This window comes from Lemur catta, chromosome X (genome assembly GCF_020740605.2).
Source record: "Lemur catta isolate mLemCat1 chromosome X, mLemCat1.pri, whole genome shotgun sequence".
Classification (NCBI taxonomy): domain Eukaryota; kingdom Metazoa; phylum Chordata; class Mammalia; order Primates; family Lemuridae; genus Lemur; species Lemur catta.
In genome coordinates, this window is record NC_059155.1 from 58,243,090 (window position 1) to 58,263,849 (window position 20,760).

Genomic DNA, 20,760 nt, shown 5'->3' on the forward strand with positions numbered 1-20,760 from the left:
TGAAGTAAAGCACGACAAAGAAATATAAAGTATACAGAGTAGAAAGGAAGAAGTATTATAAAACTCTTTGTACTCAGAAGACATGATAGTCTATGTAGAGAATCCTAAGGAATCCACAAAAGAATCTACTAGGACTAATAAATGTGTTTAGCAATGTTTCAGGATATAAGAACAATACACAAAAATCAATTTCATTTCTATATACTAGCCGCAAACTAACAGAGTTTCCATTAAAAAATCTATACTGTTTACTATAGCATCAAAATATATAAAATACCTAGAGATAAAAATCTAACAAAATATATGCAAGATCTAAGCACTGAAAACTAGAAAACATTGCTAAAAGTAATTATGAAAGACCTAAATAAATTGACAGGTGTATCATGATCACAGATCTGAAGACTCAATATTGTTAGTATGTCAATTGTCCCCCAGTTGATCTATAGATTCAATGCAATGTTAATCAAAATCCCCTCAAATATTTTGTACAAATTGACAAGCTGATTTTAAAATCCATATTTTAATTCCAAGAACCTAGAATAGTCTAATACAGTTTTGAAAAAGGAGAATAACATTGGCATACTTACAACTGACTTCAAGACTTATTATAAAGCTATAGTAATCAACACAGTGTGGTATTGGCATGACTATAGGGAAATAGATCAATGGAACAGAATAGAGAGTCCAAATATAGGCCCATAGAATTGATTTTTGACAAAGATGGAAAGGCAATTCATTAGAGAAAGAGTAGTATTTTCAACAAATGGTGCTCAAATTATTAGATATCCATGCACACACACACAAAAAAATTTTTACACATGCCTCTTGCCATATATAAAAATTAACTCAAAATGGTCATATGCCTAAATGAAAGACCTAAAGCTATAAAATCTCATAAAGAAAGCATATTAGAAAATCTTTTTTTAAACCTTAGCTTAGGCACATATTTCTTATATACAACACCAAAAGCATGGTCCATAAAAGAATAACTTGGTAAATTGGACTTTATCAAAATTAAAATCTTCTGTTTTCAGAAAGACACTGTTAAGAGAAAAGACAAAGCCACAGACTGGGATAAAATATTTGCAAATCCCTACTCAACAGACGACTTGTATACAAAATATATAAAGAACTTTTTAAAAGCCGAATAGACCAGTAACCATTAAATAAGTCAGATTGGTAGTAGGAAAGAAAGCTAAAATGACTTCATCATAGTTTTTTTTCCTTAAAGCCAACTTTTAAAAAATATATAACTTGAACTTTCCTGGTGAATAGGAAAATCTTACACATTTTTTGAAACTAGAATAATCCTGATGCTCAAACCTGACTGAGACAGTACATGAAAAAATACTTTATGGGACAATCTTGATTATAAGCATAAATGAAAAATCCTAGCTAAAATATAAGCAGATTTATTCCCTAATGAACATTTTTAAAAAAATATATAATCAAGGAAGGTTTATCTCATTATTTCAAGAGTGGCTTAATTAGACAGTCTGTTAATGTAATTTACCACATTAATAGATAAAAAGGAGAAAAATCATATGATTATCCTAGCTGTAGAAAAGCAACTAAAATTCAATACCCATTCATAGTTTAAAAACAAACAAAACGCAACAGATACAGAAGTGAAAAAGGATATATACCCCAAATCTACAGCAAACCTAGTGCCATTATCATCCAACATGATATTGGAAGTTCTAATGAATTCACTAATATGATAAAAAGAAAAAAAATACAAGAATAAAGATTGAGAAAGAAGATAAAAACATAATTCACAGATGATATGGCTATGTTAAAAATCATTGAGAATCTATAAACAAACTATTAGAATAAGAGAATTCAACAAGGTTGCCAGACATAACAGTCTCATATAGATACCTAGAGTTCCTACACAGTAGCAATTAGCAGTTAAAATATAGCTTTAAAGAAGGAACTCATTTGAAATAGAATAAAACTCCATAAGATATATATACATATATATTTTATTTTAGAGACAGAGTCTCACTATGTTGCCCAGGCTGGTCTCAAACTCCTGGACTCCAGTAATCCTTCCGTGTCACTAGGATGACAGGTATGAGCCACCACACCCAGCTTTAAAACTCTATAGGATATCTAGGAATAGATCAAAAACTAATATTTTACTTAAAATAATATATGTAAATGATCTCATCTAAAATTTATTTGATCTATTTATACTTTTATCTCCATTCAATCAAATTTTGAGTACTTACTATGTGCCAGGTACTGTTGTTAGGGTTGCTGGAGATGTAGTGATGAAGGAAACAAAGTTCTAGCCTTCATGAAACTTATATTATAGTAGGAGAAAGTGATAATAAATAAAATCAATAAAATATATAGCATTGTAAAAAGCACCTGAAGAAAAATAAATCAACTTAAGGGAACAGATAACGAAGGGGGTGGTATTTTAGAAAGAGTGGTTAGAAGGAAAGGAGAAGACATAGACCCAAATGAAGTGGTGAGCTTGCCAAGGGGATATCTGGGGGGGTGGGGAGGGAGGGAGAGTTTTTCAGGTAGAGAGAGTAGCAAGTGCAAAGGCCCTGAGGTGGGAAGAGCGTGGTAGTTTTAAAAACAGCAACACAAAGTCACTGTGTCTAGGAGGAGTGGATGAGTTGAATAATGGTGGGAGAGGAGGTTACAGAGTTAGGCCATCATAAAGAGTATGGATTTTCATTTGAATAAGATGGAGATACCATTGGAGGGTTTTGAACAGAGGAGTGACATAACTTGATACTTGTTATAGAAGGATCACTATGACATCTGTGCCATGAATAGAATATACTCAGGGAGAGCAGTTAGGACAATACTGCAGTAATTCAGGTGAGAGCATGGTATTTAGGAGCCATGTAGTAGTGGTGGAGAAGGTGAGAAGTGGTGCACTTCTGGGTATATTTGAAGAGAAGGCAAAAGGATTTGCTAATACAATTGTCCCTCCATATGCGGGGAATTGGTTTCAGGTCCCCTGTGCCCCTACTCATACCGAACTCTGTGAATGCTCAAGTCCTTTATATGAAATGGCATAGTATTTGCATATAACCTATGCACTTCCTCCCATATATTATACTTTAAATCATCCCTAGATTACTTATAATGCCCAATACAAGGTAAATGCTATGTAAACAGTTGTTACATTGTATTGTTTATTTGTATTAATTTTTATTGTTTTTTCCTGAATATTTTTGATCCACAGTTGGTTTAATCTGCAGATAAGGAGGGCCAACTGTAGTTTCAAGGTATTTTGGCTTGAGTGACTGGAAGGATAGTTTTCCATCAACTGAGATGGAGCAAGCTGGGGGTGAAACAAGTTTTTAAGGAAAAACCAGGAGTTCAGTGTTGACCATATTAAGTTTGGGACATCTATTAGACGTCTAAGTTGTGATGTCAAGAAGGCAGTTAGGGCCAGGTGCAGTGGCTCACGCCTGTACTCCTAGCACTCTGGGAGGCTGAGGTGGGAGGACTGCTTGAGGCCAGGAGTTTGAGACAAGCCTGAGCAAGAGCAAGTCCAAGTCTCTGCAAAAAATTGAAAAATTAGCCAAGCATGGTGGCATGCACCTATAGTCCCAGCTACTCAGGAGGCTCAGGGAGGAGGATCACTTGAGCCCAGGAGTTTGACGTTCCAGTGAGCTATGATGATGCCACTGCACTCTAGCTCAGGCATCAGAGCAAGACCCTGACTCAAAAAAAATAATAATAAAATAAAATAAAGCCAGGAGACGTGATGAACTCTTCTGGAGAATGAACACAGAAAAGAGGAAATAGGGTTGAGTAGTTAAACACCATCTCAACCATTTTGTTCTTGTGCAGTTAGGTTTTTGGATCTAAGTGATGGACTTTATACTTCCTTTTCAGCTTGGTATTTTCTACTTTTGTCAATGTCAGTGTGTTTCCTTATACTTTCTGTGGGAAACACCGCTAAATCCCTTGGCTCTGCCATTCTCAGGTTCTCACAGCTAGGTTGATTAATTTCCTCACCTGTAATAAATCCAATCTCAGTTGTTAAAACAATTCATACCAGGGCTGGGCATGGTGATCACGCTTGTAATCCCAACACTTTGAGAGGCCGAGGCAGGAGGATCACTTGAGGCCAAGAGTTTGAGTCCTGTCTGGGCAACATAGTGAGACACCCCCCCGCCCTCCCCCCCCCGGTCTCTACAATAAATTTTAAAAAATTAGGCGAGCATGGTGGAGCATGACTGTGGTCCCAGCTACTTGGGAGGCTGCAGCAGGAGGATTGCTTGAGCCCAGGAGTTCATGGTTGCAGTGAGCTATGATTGTGTCACTGCACTCTAGCCTGGGCAACAGAGAAAGACCCTATGTCTAAAAAACATTCATACTGGAAGCATGAAGAGTTTCAGAAGTATCAAGTTCTTCTTTAGTGGGGCTTAAAATTTAGTTGCTGTCCTTATTGGCTAGGAATAGAACTCCCCTCTCCAGGACTCTGCAACTCCATTGGCAGGAGTGAAGGGCAAGCCCTGACCACCCATCCGTTTCTCCCCTTCAACACTCAACAGATGTACCATGACTATCAACCTTAAGATCACCAGAACTAGGCTTTTTATGCCCTTCAACTTCACTTACGTCAGTCATCGCAAGAACCCTGGGATTCCTTGGTTACTACACATGTGTCTTGTGTTCTAATCCCCATACAACTTTATGTATTTGCCTGTCTTATCCTTACCTCTTAACCCTCTCCAGATTCTGAAATCCTTCTATTGTGTCCTCTAAAACCACAGTCCTGGTTTGCCCAGGACAATTTCAGTTTATGTATGGTATGCCACCGTCCTGCTCAGTTTAGCATCTGTCATTCGCAAAAGTGTCCCAGATTGTATGATGAATTATATAGTTACCTTATCTAGACCTCAAAGTCATCAGCAAAATCCCTTATATCTTTTCCCTGTCTGCTGAATGTTCCCCTCACCTTCTTGATCTAACTGAAGCCTGGATCTACCCAAGGACCTCATACAGCCCTTTCAAGTGGTGGTTATTTTTTCTCCCATAGCCTGAGATCCCTCACTACCATTTCCTTATTATTCTCTTTTTCTCCTCCCTAAAAATCCCCATCTTTGAATTCTCTGTCACAGAATATATTACCCACTATCCTGCCTTGCTATTGTCATCTATAGGCACTCAGGTGCCCCTCCAGTTTCTCAAAAATTTTAGCTTTCTTTCTGTCACTCTCTCCAATTAATCCTGTCTTAATTCTTTGTCTTTCCAATATCTCAGTACCTGACCCTTCTGACACCTTAAGCCTCTCAAGTCCTTGAAATCCCCTCTTTCAGTTTTGTCCTCCACGCAATTGCAGCCCCTTGCCTCCATCTTGTCACTACCAATAACTCCTACTCCTTTCTCTATCCACAGAGCCGAACACGGCTGGAGAAAAACACAAAATGACACTCTCACTTTAAATTCAAGACCATGAACCTCAAGTGGGCACTTAATGTTGCCAGGAAATCACATAATATTATCCTAGTCCATTTACTCTGCTGGTTTCCTAGACAACTATTTTATACCTTCTCCTCTGCTTCAAATCTCTAACACCTCCACACACATCCTCATTCTCAGCTTATGCCTTGTTTCCGGTTTCACTGAGAAAACAGAGGCAATCGGAAAACAAAGCCCAAGAATTTCTCCCTCTGTATCTACTCACTTACCTAAATCTGTGTATATATTCCACACTTTGTCCTGCCACTATGGATGAACTGTCCCTGCTCCTATTTAGGCCAATCCCCCGGCTTGTTAACTAGATCCCATCCCCTTCTGGCAATTCTCTCCTCTCTTGACCTCTAGTATAAATTTTTCCCCCTCTACAGGTTCTTTCCCATCAGCTTCAACTATGCTATTATTGTTCTCATTTAAAAAATTTAAAATCTTCTTTTAAGCCACCATCCCTTGCTCACTACCCATCCCATTTCTCCGCTCCCCTTTATAGTAAAATTCCTTGCTAGAATTTTCTGTATTTAATGTCTACAATTCCTCTTCTCCCATTCTTTTTTAAACTTTTTATTTTGAAATAATTTTAGATCCACAGGAAATTACAAAAATAGCACAGAGAGATCCTTTGTAAACTTCACCCAGATTCCCCCAATAGTCACATTTTACAAACTGTAGTATAATATCAAATCTGGGAAACTGACATTGGTACAATGTGTGTGAATAGTTCTATGCCATTTTATCATGTATTTAGATTTGTGTAACTGCCACAGCAGTCAAGATACAGAACTATTCCATCATCACAAAGCTCTCCTTCCTGCTCTCCCTTTATATCCATACCCACTCCCCTCCCACTATCCCTAACCCCTGGCAACCACTAATCTGTTGTCCATCTCTGTAATTTTCTCATTTAGAAAATGTTACCTAAATGGAATACTACAATCTGTGACCTTTTGAGATTGCCTTTTTACACTCACTATAATGTCCTTGAGATCCATTTGCTAATTCGTTTATTAATTAATTGTTTGCTCCTTTTCCCCCCTTTTCCTTGTGTTTTGTGCATAAAGGGGGTGGGAGGCAGTGCACAGGGGCGGCGGCAGCATCCACGGGGCTAGAAGTGGGCAGTCACACTGTGTGCACCTCCAAGTCTTTCAGGACAATTCAGGCGTGGCGCCAATCTTCCTGGCCAGCTCACCACACACACTCCATGGTGCTGAGGTAAAGGCAGAGGTGGAGCAGCTCCCCATCTAGGACGCTCCACAAGGCAGTGTTCTCTAGGGTGCAACAGTCCACGTGCAGCATCCGGAAGGCGCTGCGTCAAGGCCGGCATGTGGGGCAGCATGGTGGTCAGCACTTTCTGTAGCATCACCAGCCTCTGGCAGGTCTTCACCAGCAACACGCACCCAATGCCACCATCCAGTGTGTTCTCTCACACCACTGATTTTTTTCTGGGCCCCTCAGCGACTCCCTGGCACAGGGTCCTCCAGAATGTGCACATGCGGGGGCCCACATGGAAGTCTGCTCGGTGTAGCAGGTGTACGTCCCTGAAACTCTCCTTGGTTTCTGGCAGGTGCACATACACCATAAGGTTGTGGTCTTGGACAGACACCTGGACACTAACCACGAAGTCCATACTGTACACCTCCAGGGGCTTGGAGTCCCAGGACATGTGGCTCAGTGTCTTGCTCTCCTCCTGGTAGTGACATCTGCGGTGGGATGAAGTTTTTTCGTGCTGCTCACTTGGTGGATGTACAGCTGGTGTCGATCAAGGCCATGCTGGTCTACTTGCTGGCTCTCAGGATCCACAGGAAGTTCTTCTGGTTGATGGCTGACATCAGGTGGCCGTTGCAGTGACATAGGGCAGTCACGGGCCCCTTCTGTTCCTTCTCTTACAATCCTTGAACTTTTTCTTGGTCATATGGTAAGTGCATGTTTAGTTTATTAAGAAACTGCTAAACTGCTTTCTGGAGCAGCTATACCATTTTATATGCCCACCAGAACTGTATGAAACATCCAGTTTCTCTGCATCTTTGTCAGCATTTAGCATTATCACTGTTTTTTAGTTTAGCTATTCTAGTAGGCATGTAGTGATAACTCACTGTAGTTTTAATGGGCATTTCCCTAATGGCTAGTGATGTTGAACGTCTTTTATGTGCTTATTTGCCAACTATATATCCTCTGCAGTGAAATGCCTCATGTCTTTTGCTCATTTTCAAATTGGATTGTTTTCTTTTACTGTTCAATTTTCACTATTGTTTATATATTCTATTCTTTCAGCACTTGAAAAACATTATCCTACTTCCTTCTGGCCTCCATGATTTCTGATGAGAAATATGCCCTTTTTCAAATTGTTTTTCCCCTCTAGGTAAGGTGCAATTTCTCATTTGCTGTTTTCAAGATTTTTCCTTTGTCTTTGGTTTTCAAAAGTTTGCTATATTTTGCCACGCATTTATTTGGGTTTATTTTGTTTGGGGTTTGCTTAGCTACTGAATTGGTAGGTTTGTCTCTTCTCAACTACTGGAAACTTCCAGTTATTATTTCTTTGAATACATTTTCAGCTCCAGATTTTTTCTCCTCTCTTTCTGGGTTTCTTATCACACGAATCTTAGATTTTTTGTTGTAGTTCCACAGCTCTGTTCATTTTTTTTTTCCTACTCTATTTTCTGTCTGTTGTTCAAACTGGGTTATTTCTATTGTTCTGTCATCTACATTCTCCATTCTGCTGTTCAGCCCATCCAATGAGTTTTTAAATTTAGTTATTGTATTTTTTGGTTCTAAACTTTCCACTTGGTTCTCCTTTATATCATTTATTTCTTTGCTGAGACTTTCTATTTTTTCATTCGTGTCTGTTCATAATTGCTCTCTGAAGAATTTTTTATGTTGGATGCTTTAAAGTCTTTGTAATATAATTCCAACATCTGTGTCACGTAGGTTTTGGTGTCTGTGTATTGTTTTTTCTTATTTGAGATTCTCCTTGTTCTTGTTGTGACGCATGGTTTTCGTTTGTATCCTGGACATATAGGGTGTTGTGCAATAAGACCTTGGATCTTATTCAAATCTTTTGTTTTAACTGGCCTTCTCTGACACCATGCCAGGAAAGGGGTGCTGCCAATTGAGGATGGAAGACCATGTTCCCTACCTTGTTTTCACCACGGGACAGGAGAGGCACCTTTATTCCTATTGGGAAAGGGTGAAAATTCAAGCTCTCCACTAGGCCTCCACTCACAGCACTGTCATTCCTTGGGTTCGAAGGTCCCTAGTCACTCTGCCTTCTTCTTTTCATCTTTTAGAATCATCTTATGTTTTAAACATATAATTCCCAGGGTATTTTTAGCAGAAGGAATAGAGAGATAAGCACTGAGTACATCCAGAAGTTCCCTCTTTGCCATTTTCTCTTAAACCCACTCTTATCAAGCTTTCATCCTCCATGACTCTACCCAAATGGATCTTGTCAAAGTCACCAGTGGCTTCCACATTGCCAAATCCAATGTTATCTTCATTTTACTTAACCTACCAGTAGCATTTAACTCTCCTTCTTGAAACAATTTCTTTATTTGTTTCCAGGACATCACACTATTCTGGATTTTCTCTTATGTCACAGCTAGTCTCTTAGTGTTCTTTTCGGTTCCTCCTTGGCTGCCTGATCTCCTAATGTGAGAATGCTCCAGGGCTCAGTCTTGTCCTTTTCCCTCCTCTGTCTCTCCTCTCTCCCTTACTCATTCATCTGATCTCATGGCTTTAAACACTACCTGCTGTTAACTCTTAAATTTATATCTCCTGTCCAAACCTCTCCCCTAAATTACAACGTGTACATCTAGCTGCCTATTTAACATCTCCACTTGGATATCTAGTACATATTTCAAATTTTAAAATGTTAAGAAAGGAATTTCTGACCTCTACCCTCCAAACTCGCTTGTTCTTCATTGTTTCCAATTGCTCAGGCCACAAACCTTGGGATCATTCTTGACTTCTCTCTCTAACATCTCACATCTAATCCATAAGCAAATCCTGATGGTGCTATCTTGAAGATAAATGCACAATCTGACCCCTTCTGATCACCCTCATTGCTATCACCTTGGTCCAAGCTACCATTATCTCTTGCCTGCATCGCTGAAATAGCCTCCAAACTGGTGCTTCTCCTTCCACCTTTGCCCTCCTACTTAACGTAGTAACCAGAGAGAAGTCAGATCCTATCACTCCCTTTCTGAAACCCTCCCATGGCTTCCAAGCATGGCTCAAGCAACAGAAAAAGTCAAAAAAGTGCGTACATTAGCCTACACAGCTGGGCATGATCTCTTCCAACTGCTCTCTTCCTTGCTCCTGCTGTTCCTGCCACACCAGCTGTTCCTAGTCACACCAGCATGCTTCCATTTAAGAGCCCTCTCACTCACTTTCCCTTGACCTGGAATATTCTCCCTCCAGGTACCAGCATGGCCTACTCTCTCATTTTCTGAAAGTTCTTTCTCAAGAGTCACCTTCCCGCAAGGCCTTCTCTGACTTAAGCTATAATACTCCAGGTCTCTTTACCCCTTTACAGCTGATTTTTTTTTTCATAGCACTTACCTCCTACGTGTACTAGATACCATTCTTATTTATCTTATTCACCTCCACCCCTCCCTCAAAGGTGTAACTCAGCAAGGGCACGCACTTGTGTCTTTTTGTCCTCTGCTGTATTTTCTGTACCTGGAACCGTGTATGGCACATAGTAAGTACCCGATGTATAAATAAATGAATATATTGCCTAACTCAGGTTGTAGTGCCCCAGTACTACTTGGAAGTGGCTATTTAAATCTCTGTAGGCTTGGAGTCTTAAATTTTTTTATATATTTTCAAATTATACACTTAAAATTTATTCAACAATGTTATTGAATCACTCTTCTCACCTGAAACCCCTCTTCTCTGTTTTTATCTCTAGATATCATAGAAATGGTAAGATGAGATGCACAACCAGAATGTGGCAATTAAAAGAGATACATTATGAACAATATACTCCCAGATCTGAAGATGGGAAATGAGAACAGAATGTATTTACTCACTTGTTCTACACTCATACATTGAGTACCTGTGTTTTGGGTACTATTTAAGTGCCTGGGACACACCAATGAACAAAGAGAAAATCTTTGCCCTATAAAGCTTACATTCTTTTTTTTTTTTCCATCTCGGGAACTCTTTTTTTTTTATTTCAGGATATTATGGGGGTACAAACATTTTGGTTACATGTTTTGACTGCCACACCCAAACCATGATTTGAGGCATGCCTTTCCCCCCGCTACAACGCCCACTACGTCCATTAGTTGTGAGTTTACCCACCCTCAACTCCCCAACCCCCAAAGAATATTACTACTGTGTGAGCACCTTAGTTTTGATCAGTCAGTGCCAATTTGATGATGAGTACATGTGGTGCCTATTCTTCCATTCTTGTGATACCTCTTAAATTTTTATTTTGAATTTAAATTATTTTTACCTCCGTTATATTATATCTTAGAGTTAACTTATCTACTCTTGTACCTGTTCTTAGATTCTGCAGGTTGCCAGGATAACAGGCCAACAATAACAAAAAATTGAATATAGTCTTGCCAAATTCTTATCTCGTTTAATAAATCACTATTCTGAATATTCTAAAGGGTATTCGAAGTGACTGCAAAAATATATTAAAAATGAGATAATCAGGCCAAGGGAAAATACAGATAGGAGAAATAAAATGGAACTAGAGGTGAGACTGACTCAAAATACGATCTGTAAAGTCCTTTTCGCTTGCCAGGGGAGGACCAAACATTTGGCTCCAAGCTTAGCTAATGCAAAAAGAGAAAAGCGCAAAAGGCATGATTCACTGATGCGGTTCCTGCAGAGAGCAATGTCCTCTTCCTAGAGCCATGTTCTCTACTCTACCAGTAGATGGCGCGCATTCCATGTGATGAGATTAAGGAACAAACCCTTCAATGCAGGCCTTCTAAACTGAGCCTAGTATTAATAACAACCATTCCTTTTGAACTACGTGCCTGGCTGTTTAATCCACTGTTTAGTCCTTAGTGCAGCTTTGTGGAGAAGCTGTTATTATCTCCTTTAGAGATAAGGAGACGGGGTCAGAGGTAAAATCTCTTGCTCAAGCCTGGATTCCAAACTAGATCTCTGATTCGAGTCTCCCTCTTTCTATCATACCTGGCTGTCGACCTGTTGTCATTTGGAAAACCTAAGACAGGTTTTTTTCTAACTGGTGGGACCCTTGAGAAACTCTCTTTGACTGGAAGGTTCTCCTAGTGCCACTGCCACAAAATGCAATAGGAGTCAGAGACAAATTTGGAATTCTGACACTAGCTGTTTCAGACCAGGAAAATCACTTAATCTGTATGCCTCAACTTTCTCTTCTGTCAAATGGGAATGACAAAATCTGCTCCACTCAACTCTGAAGAGATGTGAAAATACACTGCAAAGTAGAAAACATTCTATTAATATAAGAATGATGTGTTAAATGTAGCACTTGTTGAACCCCCACAATGAGCTGGGTGCTGTGGTAGTGCTGTCAGGTAGTACTATTCGAAGTGTGGTCCAGGGCCCAGTGCTGTTCCACAAACTGTTTATTATTGATCCCTATAGAACCAGAATGAAATTGAGAGTAAATGTTTCAAAACCTTAACGAAAATTTGATAGTAATTTTATGTTTGTTGAATATAATCACAAAAGAATTAGGCTTGTATTTTATGTCTTTGTTTTTATTTCATTTTTCTAGTAATCCATTTTTATTGCATTTTATAAAAGTATTGGTACATGATGTATTTGGGGAAAGTGAACTTTCCCTACAAATAGTTTGAAAAGCATTGCTGTAATGAATATAAAAGAAATATAGGACAAGGGCCCTGCCCTCAAGGAGATCACACGCTAGTTGGTGAACAGGTATCACAATGGTTCAGAGAAACCACTACCACTATTCCATTGTGCTTTCATGTCTTCATATAACTGAAGTCTACACAGAGCTGGTTGGATTTTCATATTAAAGATCTGCAAGTCCTCAAAACCATTCCCTAAATAAACTCTCATTTCTGCCGCCTTAAGAATACTAGCAACTCTAGCTAGACATGGACTTCTCTCACATAGAGGGCAACCTGACGTGGGATTTTCTCTTCTTCTTTTTTTTTTTTTTTTGAGACAGAGTCTTGCTCTATCACCTGGGCTAGAGTGCTGTGGTGGCAGCCTCGCTCACAGCAGCAACCTGAAATTCCTGGGCTCAAGCGATCCTCCTGCCTCAGCCTCCCCAGTAGCTGGGACTATGGGCGAGTACCACCATGCCCGGCTAATTTTTCTATTTTTAGTAGAATCTGGGCCTCACTCTTGCTCAGGCTAGTCTCGAACTCCTAACCTCAAGCGATCCTGCTGCCTCAGCCTCCTAGAGTGCTAGGATTACAGGTGTGAGCCACCGCTCCTGGCCCTGATGTGGGATTTTTAAAAAGTAAAATTTCTCATGAAAACTACTTGTCAAAAATTATGCTGGACCTGATTAGAGAACTATAAAGAGTTGGGTTTTGCTTATCATAAATTTTCTAGTATATTCTCACAGACTGACAGGATCTTTCTTTGACTGGCACTTAAGGAGTAAGCTTACCAACTGGCTCTTCAATCTAAACACTATCCTTGACAGGCTATTCAAAATTCTTTTCTATATTACTTTAAAAAATATATAACTGAATAGGTAATACACTTCCAAAACACAAAATTAAGAAAGTACATAGCTCTACATCTTGCTTTTCCCACATAATGTACAACAGAGAATTTTACATATAAGTACATGAAAAGCTTTCTCATTTTTTCCCCATTGGATAGATGCACCATTATTTATTTGATCAGTCCCCCATTGAGGGAAATCTGGTTGTTTCCCAGTTTTTGTCATTACAAACAAGCTACAGTGAAAAACCGTGTACAGTGAAAAACCTTGTACACATAACATTTTACATGTGTGCAAACATAACTGGAGGAGAAATTCCTAGACATGGAATTTTATTTTTATTTTTTTTATTTTTTATTTCAGCTCTTCATGGGGGTACAAAAGCTCAGGTTATATACATTGTCCGTGTCCCACCCAACCCCCTGAGTCAGAGCCTCAGGCGTGTCCATTCTCCAGACAGTGCACCTGGCTTTCATAGACATGGAATTTTAGTATCAAAGTCTCATATATTATAATTATTATAGCTATTGTAAAATCACCCTCCACTGACTAATTGCACTCCCACCAGCAATGTATGAGAGGACTTACCTCCCCCACCTCCGATTTGTCAACACAGTATATTGTCAATATTTTTGCCAATGGTATCTCACTGTAGTTTTCATTAGTATTTCTCCAATTATGAGGTTAGCTATCCATTATTGGTATAGAAGCCATTTGTAATTTTTGATACTCAGCTCTCCAGGCACAGGGCAATTACAAATGATTTCAGATCACTCTATTATCAGAATTTCCTAACCTACTGTCTTGATAGATTCCCCTGAGCTAGAGGACTTGGTTCATTTTCTTTTATTCTGCCCCGTTTTTCTAGAACTATCCCAGTCGTTTCTTGGACAGGGTCTAGATATTTCACTTTAAAACTAGTATCCCTAGGGGCTACCACAGTGCCTGGCACAATAGTAAGGACTCAACAAAATGTCAAACAAATAAATGATAACAATACTAGAAGCATTCACTTACTACTCTACATGGCTACGTACTCATGTAACTATTCTAATCTTTATTTGCAGTGCTAATTTTAAAATGAAAGCTATGGGCGGGGAGCAGTGGCTCACGCCTATAATCCTAGCATTCTGGGAGGCTGAGGCAGGAGGATCCTTTGAGCTCAGGAGTTTGAAACCAGCCTGAGCAAGAGGGAGACCCTGTCTCTATTAATATATATATATATATATATATATATAAATATAAATAAATAAAATGAAAGCTAAAGCTGCTTTGGACATGATACTTTAGGTGTCACTGTGATCTCTTGCTCTGCAGGTTTTTCTTTTGCAAAATTAACTATAAAGTGCTATCTTTTATTATACAGAGAAATTCACTGTTTTATTCTTTCTTTATAATTAACTTTTAATATCACATTATATTTACTGGTTGCTTTGTAAGGCCAAATGGCTCTTAATGGTTAACAGTCTGTTGACAGTCATGGGGGTGTGGTGGGAACTTCCTTTCAATTTTTCCCAAGGGCTGGGGAGGACTCCCAAGAGCAGAGGACTCCCTTATGTTGACCTATCTTCACTGTCTTGGCCAAACCCACTTGCGACCATGTGCACACAGATCTGGGACACCTGGATAAGGGTCTCTGGTGTGGAGTCAGAATCTATACCTCTTGATTGAACTGTTAACATTGCCTCTAACCACTTTGCTTGGAAAGGTGTTGTATAGACATTTATACTCACCACACAAATAGCTCCTGCAAAGGTTGGGGATCCAAAGACTGAAGGAGTCTTATTCATCATCATCATCATCAATAGTAATGCTAGCTAGCATTTATTGAGCACTTCATCTGTTCTAACTGTTCTACATCTATTAATACATTTATTCATATTATCCCATTTTACAGATAAGAAACCAGAAACAGAGTGAACTTAGATAACTTGAAAGAGATGACACAGCTAGTGAGTGTCTGAGTATGGTTTGTTTTGAGCCAAGGAAGTCTGGCTCCAGAGCCCACTTTCATAACTGTTTTGTTTTGCAATTCTCAAAAGATAAAATGTTCTTTTTTTGAAATGTAGTCCCCAACTGGAGCCCTTCAAGCTGTCAGCGGTCAGTGGCGACACCAAGTGGTAGTCTGGCTGTACTGCAGATTACTCTCATAATTTCCCCTCCCCTCGGCCCCCCACCCACGACCCCCAGCTCTTCCAAATAAACCTATAGTATTCCAAGTAAAGCCAATATGCTTGCTTTGCAGAGGCAGCTTCATGACAGGTCTGCTTCCAACCAGATTGCTGTCCTTCACCCCCCCCTTTTGGTATCAGAGGAAAAGGCGTCTTTTCCAAGGTTAGCTTGTATTTAGATCTCATTTCTGTCTGTTCAAGTATTTTACTCCATTACTTATCCTCTCCTTTTCTTGCCTCTTCGATTTCTATTTCACCAGTGGCTTTTCCTGCTTAACCTACAAATAAGCTCTGGTTTCTTCTATTCTGCAATGACAGGGGGGAAAAAGCAAGCAAACAAGCCTTTCCTTAAACAATCACTCCAGATTCACCTTCTTAAAGAAGAGTTCCAAAAGAGGGATTGCTTTGATCAAAAAAGTCAATTCTTTCTCAATCACTTTCTTAATTAAGTACAGATCCGAGTCCAATATCCAGGATCCTCCAAAATTGGGCTCCCACAACTCCCCTACACTTCCATACCCTAAGCTTCAACCACATAGGACTACTCACAGGTCCTCACATAAAACTTCCTGCTTGCACACTTTTGCCAAAGGTGTTATGTCCACTTGGATTTACCTTTATTAAAGGACTACCCTGATTCTTTCTGTTTATTTGTGGCTATGCCACACACTGTAAGTGCCTGAAGAAAGAGGCTAAATTTTGACCAGGTGAGAAAATACAAATTATTTTGGAATGAGAAAGCAAAAATATGGCCATTCATCAGGCTGGAATAACACACAGATAAAGCCAACTGCAAATTTAAGAGAACGTTATTTCTCCTGAAGACATGTTGCAGCTGTAAAGTGGTAACAACACCCTTATTTGAGTGATCACCATTTTTTTATTCACTGAGAAACTTTGTTCTCTAAGATCATAGATTATCAGAAACATTTCTGCTTGAAATCATATCAGTAAGAATAAAACATCCCACATTTGTCTGGAGGACATAAGTTTCTTTGACACAGAGAAGCAGCCTCAATTTCTAACCCAGGTGCAGAGCTTCAGATAAGAAGTATCTGGACACAACATTCAACATCTATCTTTATTTTATGGTTCCCAAGGAAACAGAACTCTGGGTTCACTTTGCAGTCCAGTCCTGATGGTGACCCCAAGTGACATAGTCCCTGCTTTGTTTTGAGCTTACCAAAACAGTGTTTTGTTTAAAATTCACCTAAACTCCACCCTTTCCCCAAATCCTATAATAACTCTATTTCTTCATTTGGTGAGATGCCTACAGTTTTTCTGGTGTGCAGTTTCCCTTATTGCAATGGGTCGAAAGCCTATGTCGGATTACAGATTTGTCCCTGGTGGCTTTACACTGGTTGGGCTCAGAGACAGGTTTTGTATCCCCAACCACTAAGCTTGCCCAAAGTAAGCATTCAAAGTTGTTCACTGCATTAGACTCTGAATTAGAGTACCTGGGTTCTAGTTAATTTACCTGAATTGATTTTATGGATTCTAGTCTTAATTCTGCAAATAACTAAATAGCTGGATTATCTTAAGTAAAGTCAATGCATCCCATTTGGCCTAAGTTTTCTCTTCTGTAACACAAGGGGTCATTTCTTCCAACCCTAGGGCAAAGGCTTTGGAGTCAGATATACCTAGGTTGGATCCCTACTCCTGTGACTTGCTTTTCTGAGCCTCCGTTTTGTGATGATTAAAATGGAGATAATACAATACTGATAACTGCAGTATAGATTTTCCAGTGCTGCTATGAGGTTCAAGTTGGCTGGTAAAAGCATCACTATTTCTATTCCCACTACCATGTGAGCTTGGACAAGTTATTTAACCTTTTTGTGCCTCTGTATTCTTATGAGTAAAAATGGAGAAATAATGGTACATACTCCAGGGGGTTATTGCGAGCATGAAATAAGATGAAAAAAGTAAGGGGCTTAGAACAGTGCCTGGCATATAAGAAGCAGCTCAAAATATGTGATCTAATGTTACTAGTATTAGGTTTCTACTATTATGCTAACTACTCTGTGGGACACCAGCTGAGGATAAACAGTTTCATTCTAAGGACAAAAGAAAACAAAAAAAGGTACTGCAGGTTGGAAACAGGGGAACATATACAGTTGCTTTTTCAAAGGCAAGTGACACGCCCAGCACTGGGTTAGGACCCGCCCAGTCCTCATTAAATAGGGCAGAGAGCAGGGCCGACCTACTGCGGTTGCGCACGTTGAAGCTCCGCCCAACAGCCCCGTCTCAGTTGGCGTCCCCTCCTCCCGGGCTGGGCCAGGGTGCCAGGTGAGGGCCCGCGGTGGCGCGCACGCGCAGACGCGGGCTGGGCTGAGCCGATACTCTCCAGGCGCCTGTCACATGAGCCGTGCGCCGGCTCCGCTCCCCCTCCTCCCCAGCTGGGCTGTGTGAATGAAGCTCTGCCGGCTACGTGGGGCGCTAGTTCAACTTGGTGTCCTGGACGCCAGAGCAGACCGAGCGCGTTGCCCACCGGCAGCGGACACGGGCACAGCGGCTCCTGACCTTAGTGACAGGTAAAGACAAATGGGGTGTCCCTTCCCCTACAGTCCTTCGCGGGCCGCTGGCCCCTGGCCCACTCCCGGAGCACCCCCGGAGCGCAGCGACACAGGGGAAGCAGTCCCCTGCTGGCTCGGCCCCCTGGAGATGGGGGTTCCCCGTGTCCGGACGCCACCACCCGGCACTCGGAGGAGGTAGACAGGCTAGTTCTAGTCAGAGCGGGGCGGCATCTTCCCGGAGCCCAACCCTGTTCTCCGAGAAGGGTCCGTGGGCTGCCTGAGCGAAGTTTCCTTGCGGAGCGGCGCCAAGCCCTCTCAGCTTTTGAATCGGGGAGGGTAGCTGCCTGCGTCCCCTTTCCAGTACTGGGGTAGGGTGATAAAGCTCGAGCTGACAAAGCTCAGTCGAGACCCCGTTCTTCTTCGTCAGGCTCTGGGCTTGCTTCAGGTTTGTATGGGTCTTAGCGAGGTTGGGTCCAAACTCTCGGAAAAGTTGTTGTGCGTTTTCCTTTTGCCACTTAACGCGCGGAGCTGGTCCTCCTCAGACTTTTGAGCCTTGCTCTTGAGCGCCTTTACCCGTAAGGGGAAAGCTTTACCTTTACACTGACGCGCATTTACCTTTATTAACATTTCAGAACAAATCAGTTGCCTGGAGTTCCAAGTGAAGTTGTGCGTCTGCTCGTGTGATAACGTCAGTGGAAGCTGCCCCGAGTAAGTGAGGGAAATCCAGAAGTTCGGCGCATAATAAGACAGTATGAATCCGCTTTACAGAAACTTCATACGTTTATTGGCAAATACTGGGGTTTAACTTCAGGAAATGTTAAATTTCACCTTGTTCCACAAGGCGCAAATGACTACTTCTTAACTGCACGCGAAATGGGAGAAGCAAAAAGGCAAACCAAAACAAACTGTCCCGGGTTTCAGATAAGTCATTGGTGCGCCTTTTCCTGGTGAATTCATCCTGGGAGTTTGTGAGTTCCTAGTTTTCTTGGACTTCGCGAACCTTTTCTTATACAAAGCACTGTCTTTTCTCTCTTAGTGCTTTAGGGACTGGTGTACACATTAATCCTTTTGTCATTAAAGAAAAGCAACACGATTCTCACGTTAGTATTAGCCTTCAGTGTTTGTGCTTTAGCGCTTTCACTTTGAGGGTAGAGGTGTTGGTTCTATTAAAGCCATGGAAATAGCAGTCTACTTTGATGTTCACCAGTCAAAAAGGGCGAAGACTTTCTTTGAGAGATTGGTTTTTATGCTAAGTAAGGAAGACCAGTTCCTTAACTGAGAACTTGTTTAAATGGACAAGCAGAGTGTTTAATATATTAAACTTCTGAATCAAACTAAGTAGTCAGACCTCTCATTTTTTTCCCCATTTCTAGCTCCTTTCATAGCCTTGCAAATAGTATTGTCCTAAGACTAGATTTGAAGTTTTAACAATAGGAATTAGCTGAATGAATTTGGTTTTCTTAAAACTGATATTCTATTTTTACATTTTTCATTTTCTTTGCTTCATTTTCCTCATAATTATAAAAGCAATATATGCTCACTATAGGAAATTTGCGAAGTATAGGAAAATACAATGAAGCAGGGAGGAAGAACCACCACCCAAAGGGCATCATCACTCTTTACTTTTTATTATACCTCCTTTCTTTTTTTTTATCCTACTCGAGATCTATTTAAAAAGTTTAAGTATTCACAAAATTTGCTCTCTACTGATTTTTTAATGTGAAATTGGGTATCTTGGTGGTTGAATAGGGCATTGGATATTAATGCTGTTCTTCAGTCCCTAAAGTGTGGAACTTCAAGATAGGAAAGACACTTAACAGTGATCTCATCCAACCATGTATCCATTGAGATTTGGAACCCCATTTACTGAATGAAGCTCCACTGATTCATGCAGAATTGTACAGCACTGAGTGGCAACATTAACTGACTCCAGATCTCCTGATTGCTCCCAATTCTTTCTTCAGCAATATCTTGCTGCTCAGGGGGAAACTTGACACTACTCATGTCTGCCTATCCTTGAAAGAGAGGTTTAGAGAGGGACAGGAGATAATATTTGAACATTTGAAGTTTTTTTTTCTTTTAGGCATTCATTTTTCTATTTACATTTTCAGATTTGGAGCTTTAGCATCTTGCAGAAAGGACCACACAACTGCATTTCTATCAACTCTCCCTACAAAACTGAGGGGCTCTGGGAAACTGAGCCTGTGTGACCCCAGCCTGGGAGAAGATAGTATCAAGATGGCCATGTGGCAGGGTAAGAAATTAGCACTTATTCTAACTGGTTTTTCTTCCTACTCTATTCTCCCCCCACTCCAAAGCCAGTGGCAGGCAGCCAGCCGTTTCTTTAATTTAACCCTTCGTCTTCACAAGGACAAAGCACTTTAGTTTAAGAGAAGCTGCTGGTAGCTAGATGTTTGAGTTATTTTAAAATGAGGTTGGGGGGAAGTACGAAAATGTCATGCCAGAAGCATTGAAAAGAACTCCTTTATTTAAACATGTGCTCGTGCGGGTTATATGTGAGGAAATGGAGGATATTTTTTTCTTTTGTGTTTTTCATTTATTTCCTGAAAATTACTCTCATAAGATTCTCAAAGGTGGGAGAGACAGATGTCAGCACCTTTCTGCCTTCCTTTTCCCAGTAAAAACTTTCTTGGGGCGTATGCAGTTTGAAAAAGCATATTAAATGTTATAATGTTCATATTTGGTGATAGAAAGAAAATGCCTATTTTAATAATACGGACTACCTGGGAGCAAAGCTCAACAGTATCTTGGCTGATGGATTACATCTTTTGTGAACCTATGAATTCCTACCGCATACAAAGTTATTCTTATTTTTGGTATGGTTGAGGATTGTGCCCTTCTGGAGAGTTTCAGAATCTCTAGGGGTGTGTGGGATTTTTATGTTTCTCAAAAGGGAGTTTGGGTTTAAGAAATGATAGACAAACACTACTAAAATTCATCTGTGACC

At 40.3% G+C, this 20,760-nt stretch overlaps 1 protein-coding gene and 1 pseudogene across 1 annotated transcript in view; one reads left to right on the plus strand and one right to left on the minus strand.

Moving 5' to 3' along the window:
* Positions 1 to 6,908: 6,908 nt before the first annotated feature.
* On the minus strand, positions 6,909 to 7,498 carry LOC123628259 (annotated as a pseudogene).
* A 10,116-nt stretch (positions 7,499 to 17,614) lies between these two features.
* The window catches only part of CLCN5 (chloride voltage-gated channel 5), a 143,833-nt gene continuing 140,687 nt past the window's right edge, over positions 17,615 to 20,760 (plus strand). Inside the window, exons 1-3 of the mRNA XM_045537769.1 lie at positions 17,615 to 17,810; positions 18,425 to 18,500; positions 19,904 to 20,046. Of these exons, the coding sequence (XP_045393725.1) occupies positions 20,031 to 20,046 (16 nt within the window). The 5' untranslated portion in view covers positions 17,615 to 17,810; positions 18,425 to 18,500; positions 19,904 to 20,030. The remainder of the gene's footprint in view (positions 17,811 to 18,424; positions 18,501 to 19,903; positions 20,047 to 20,760) is intronic.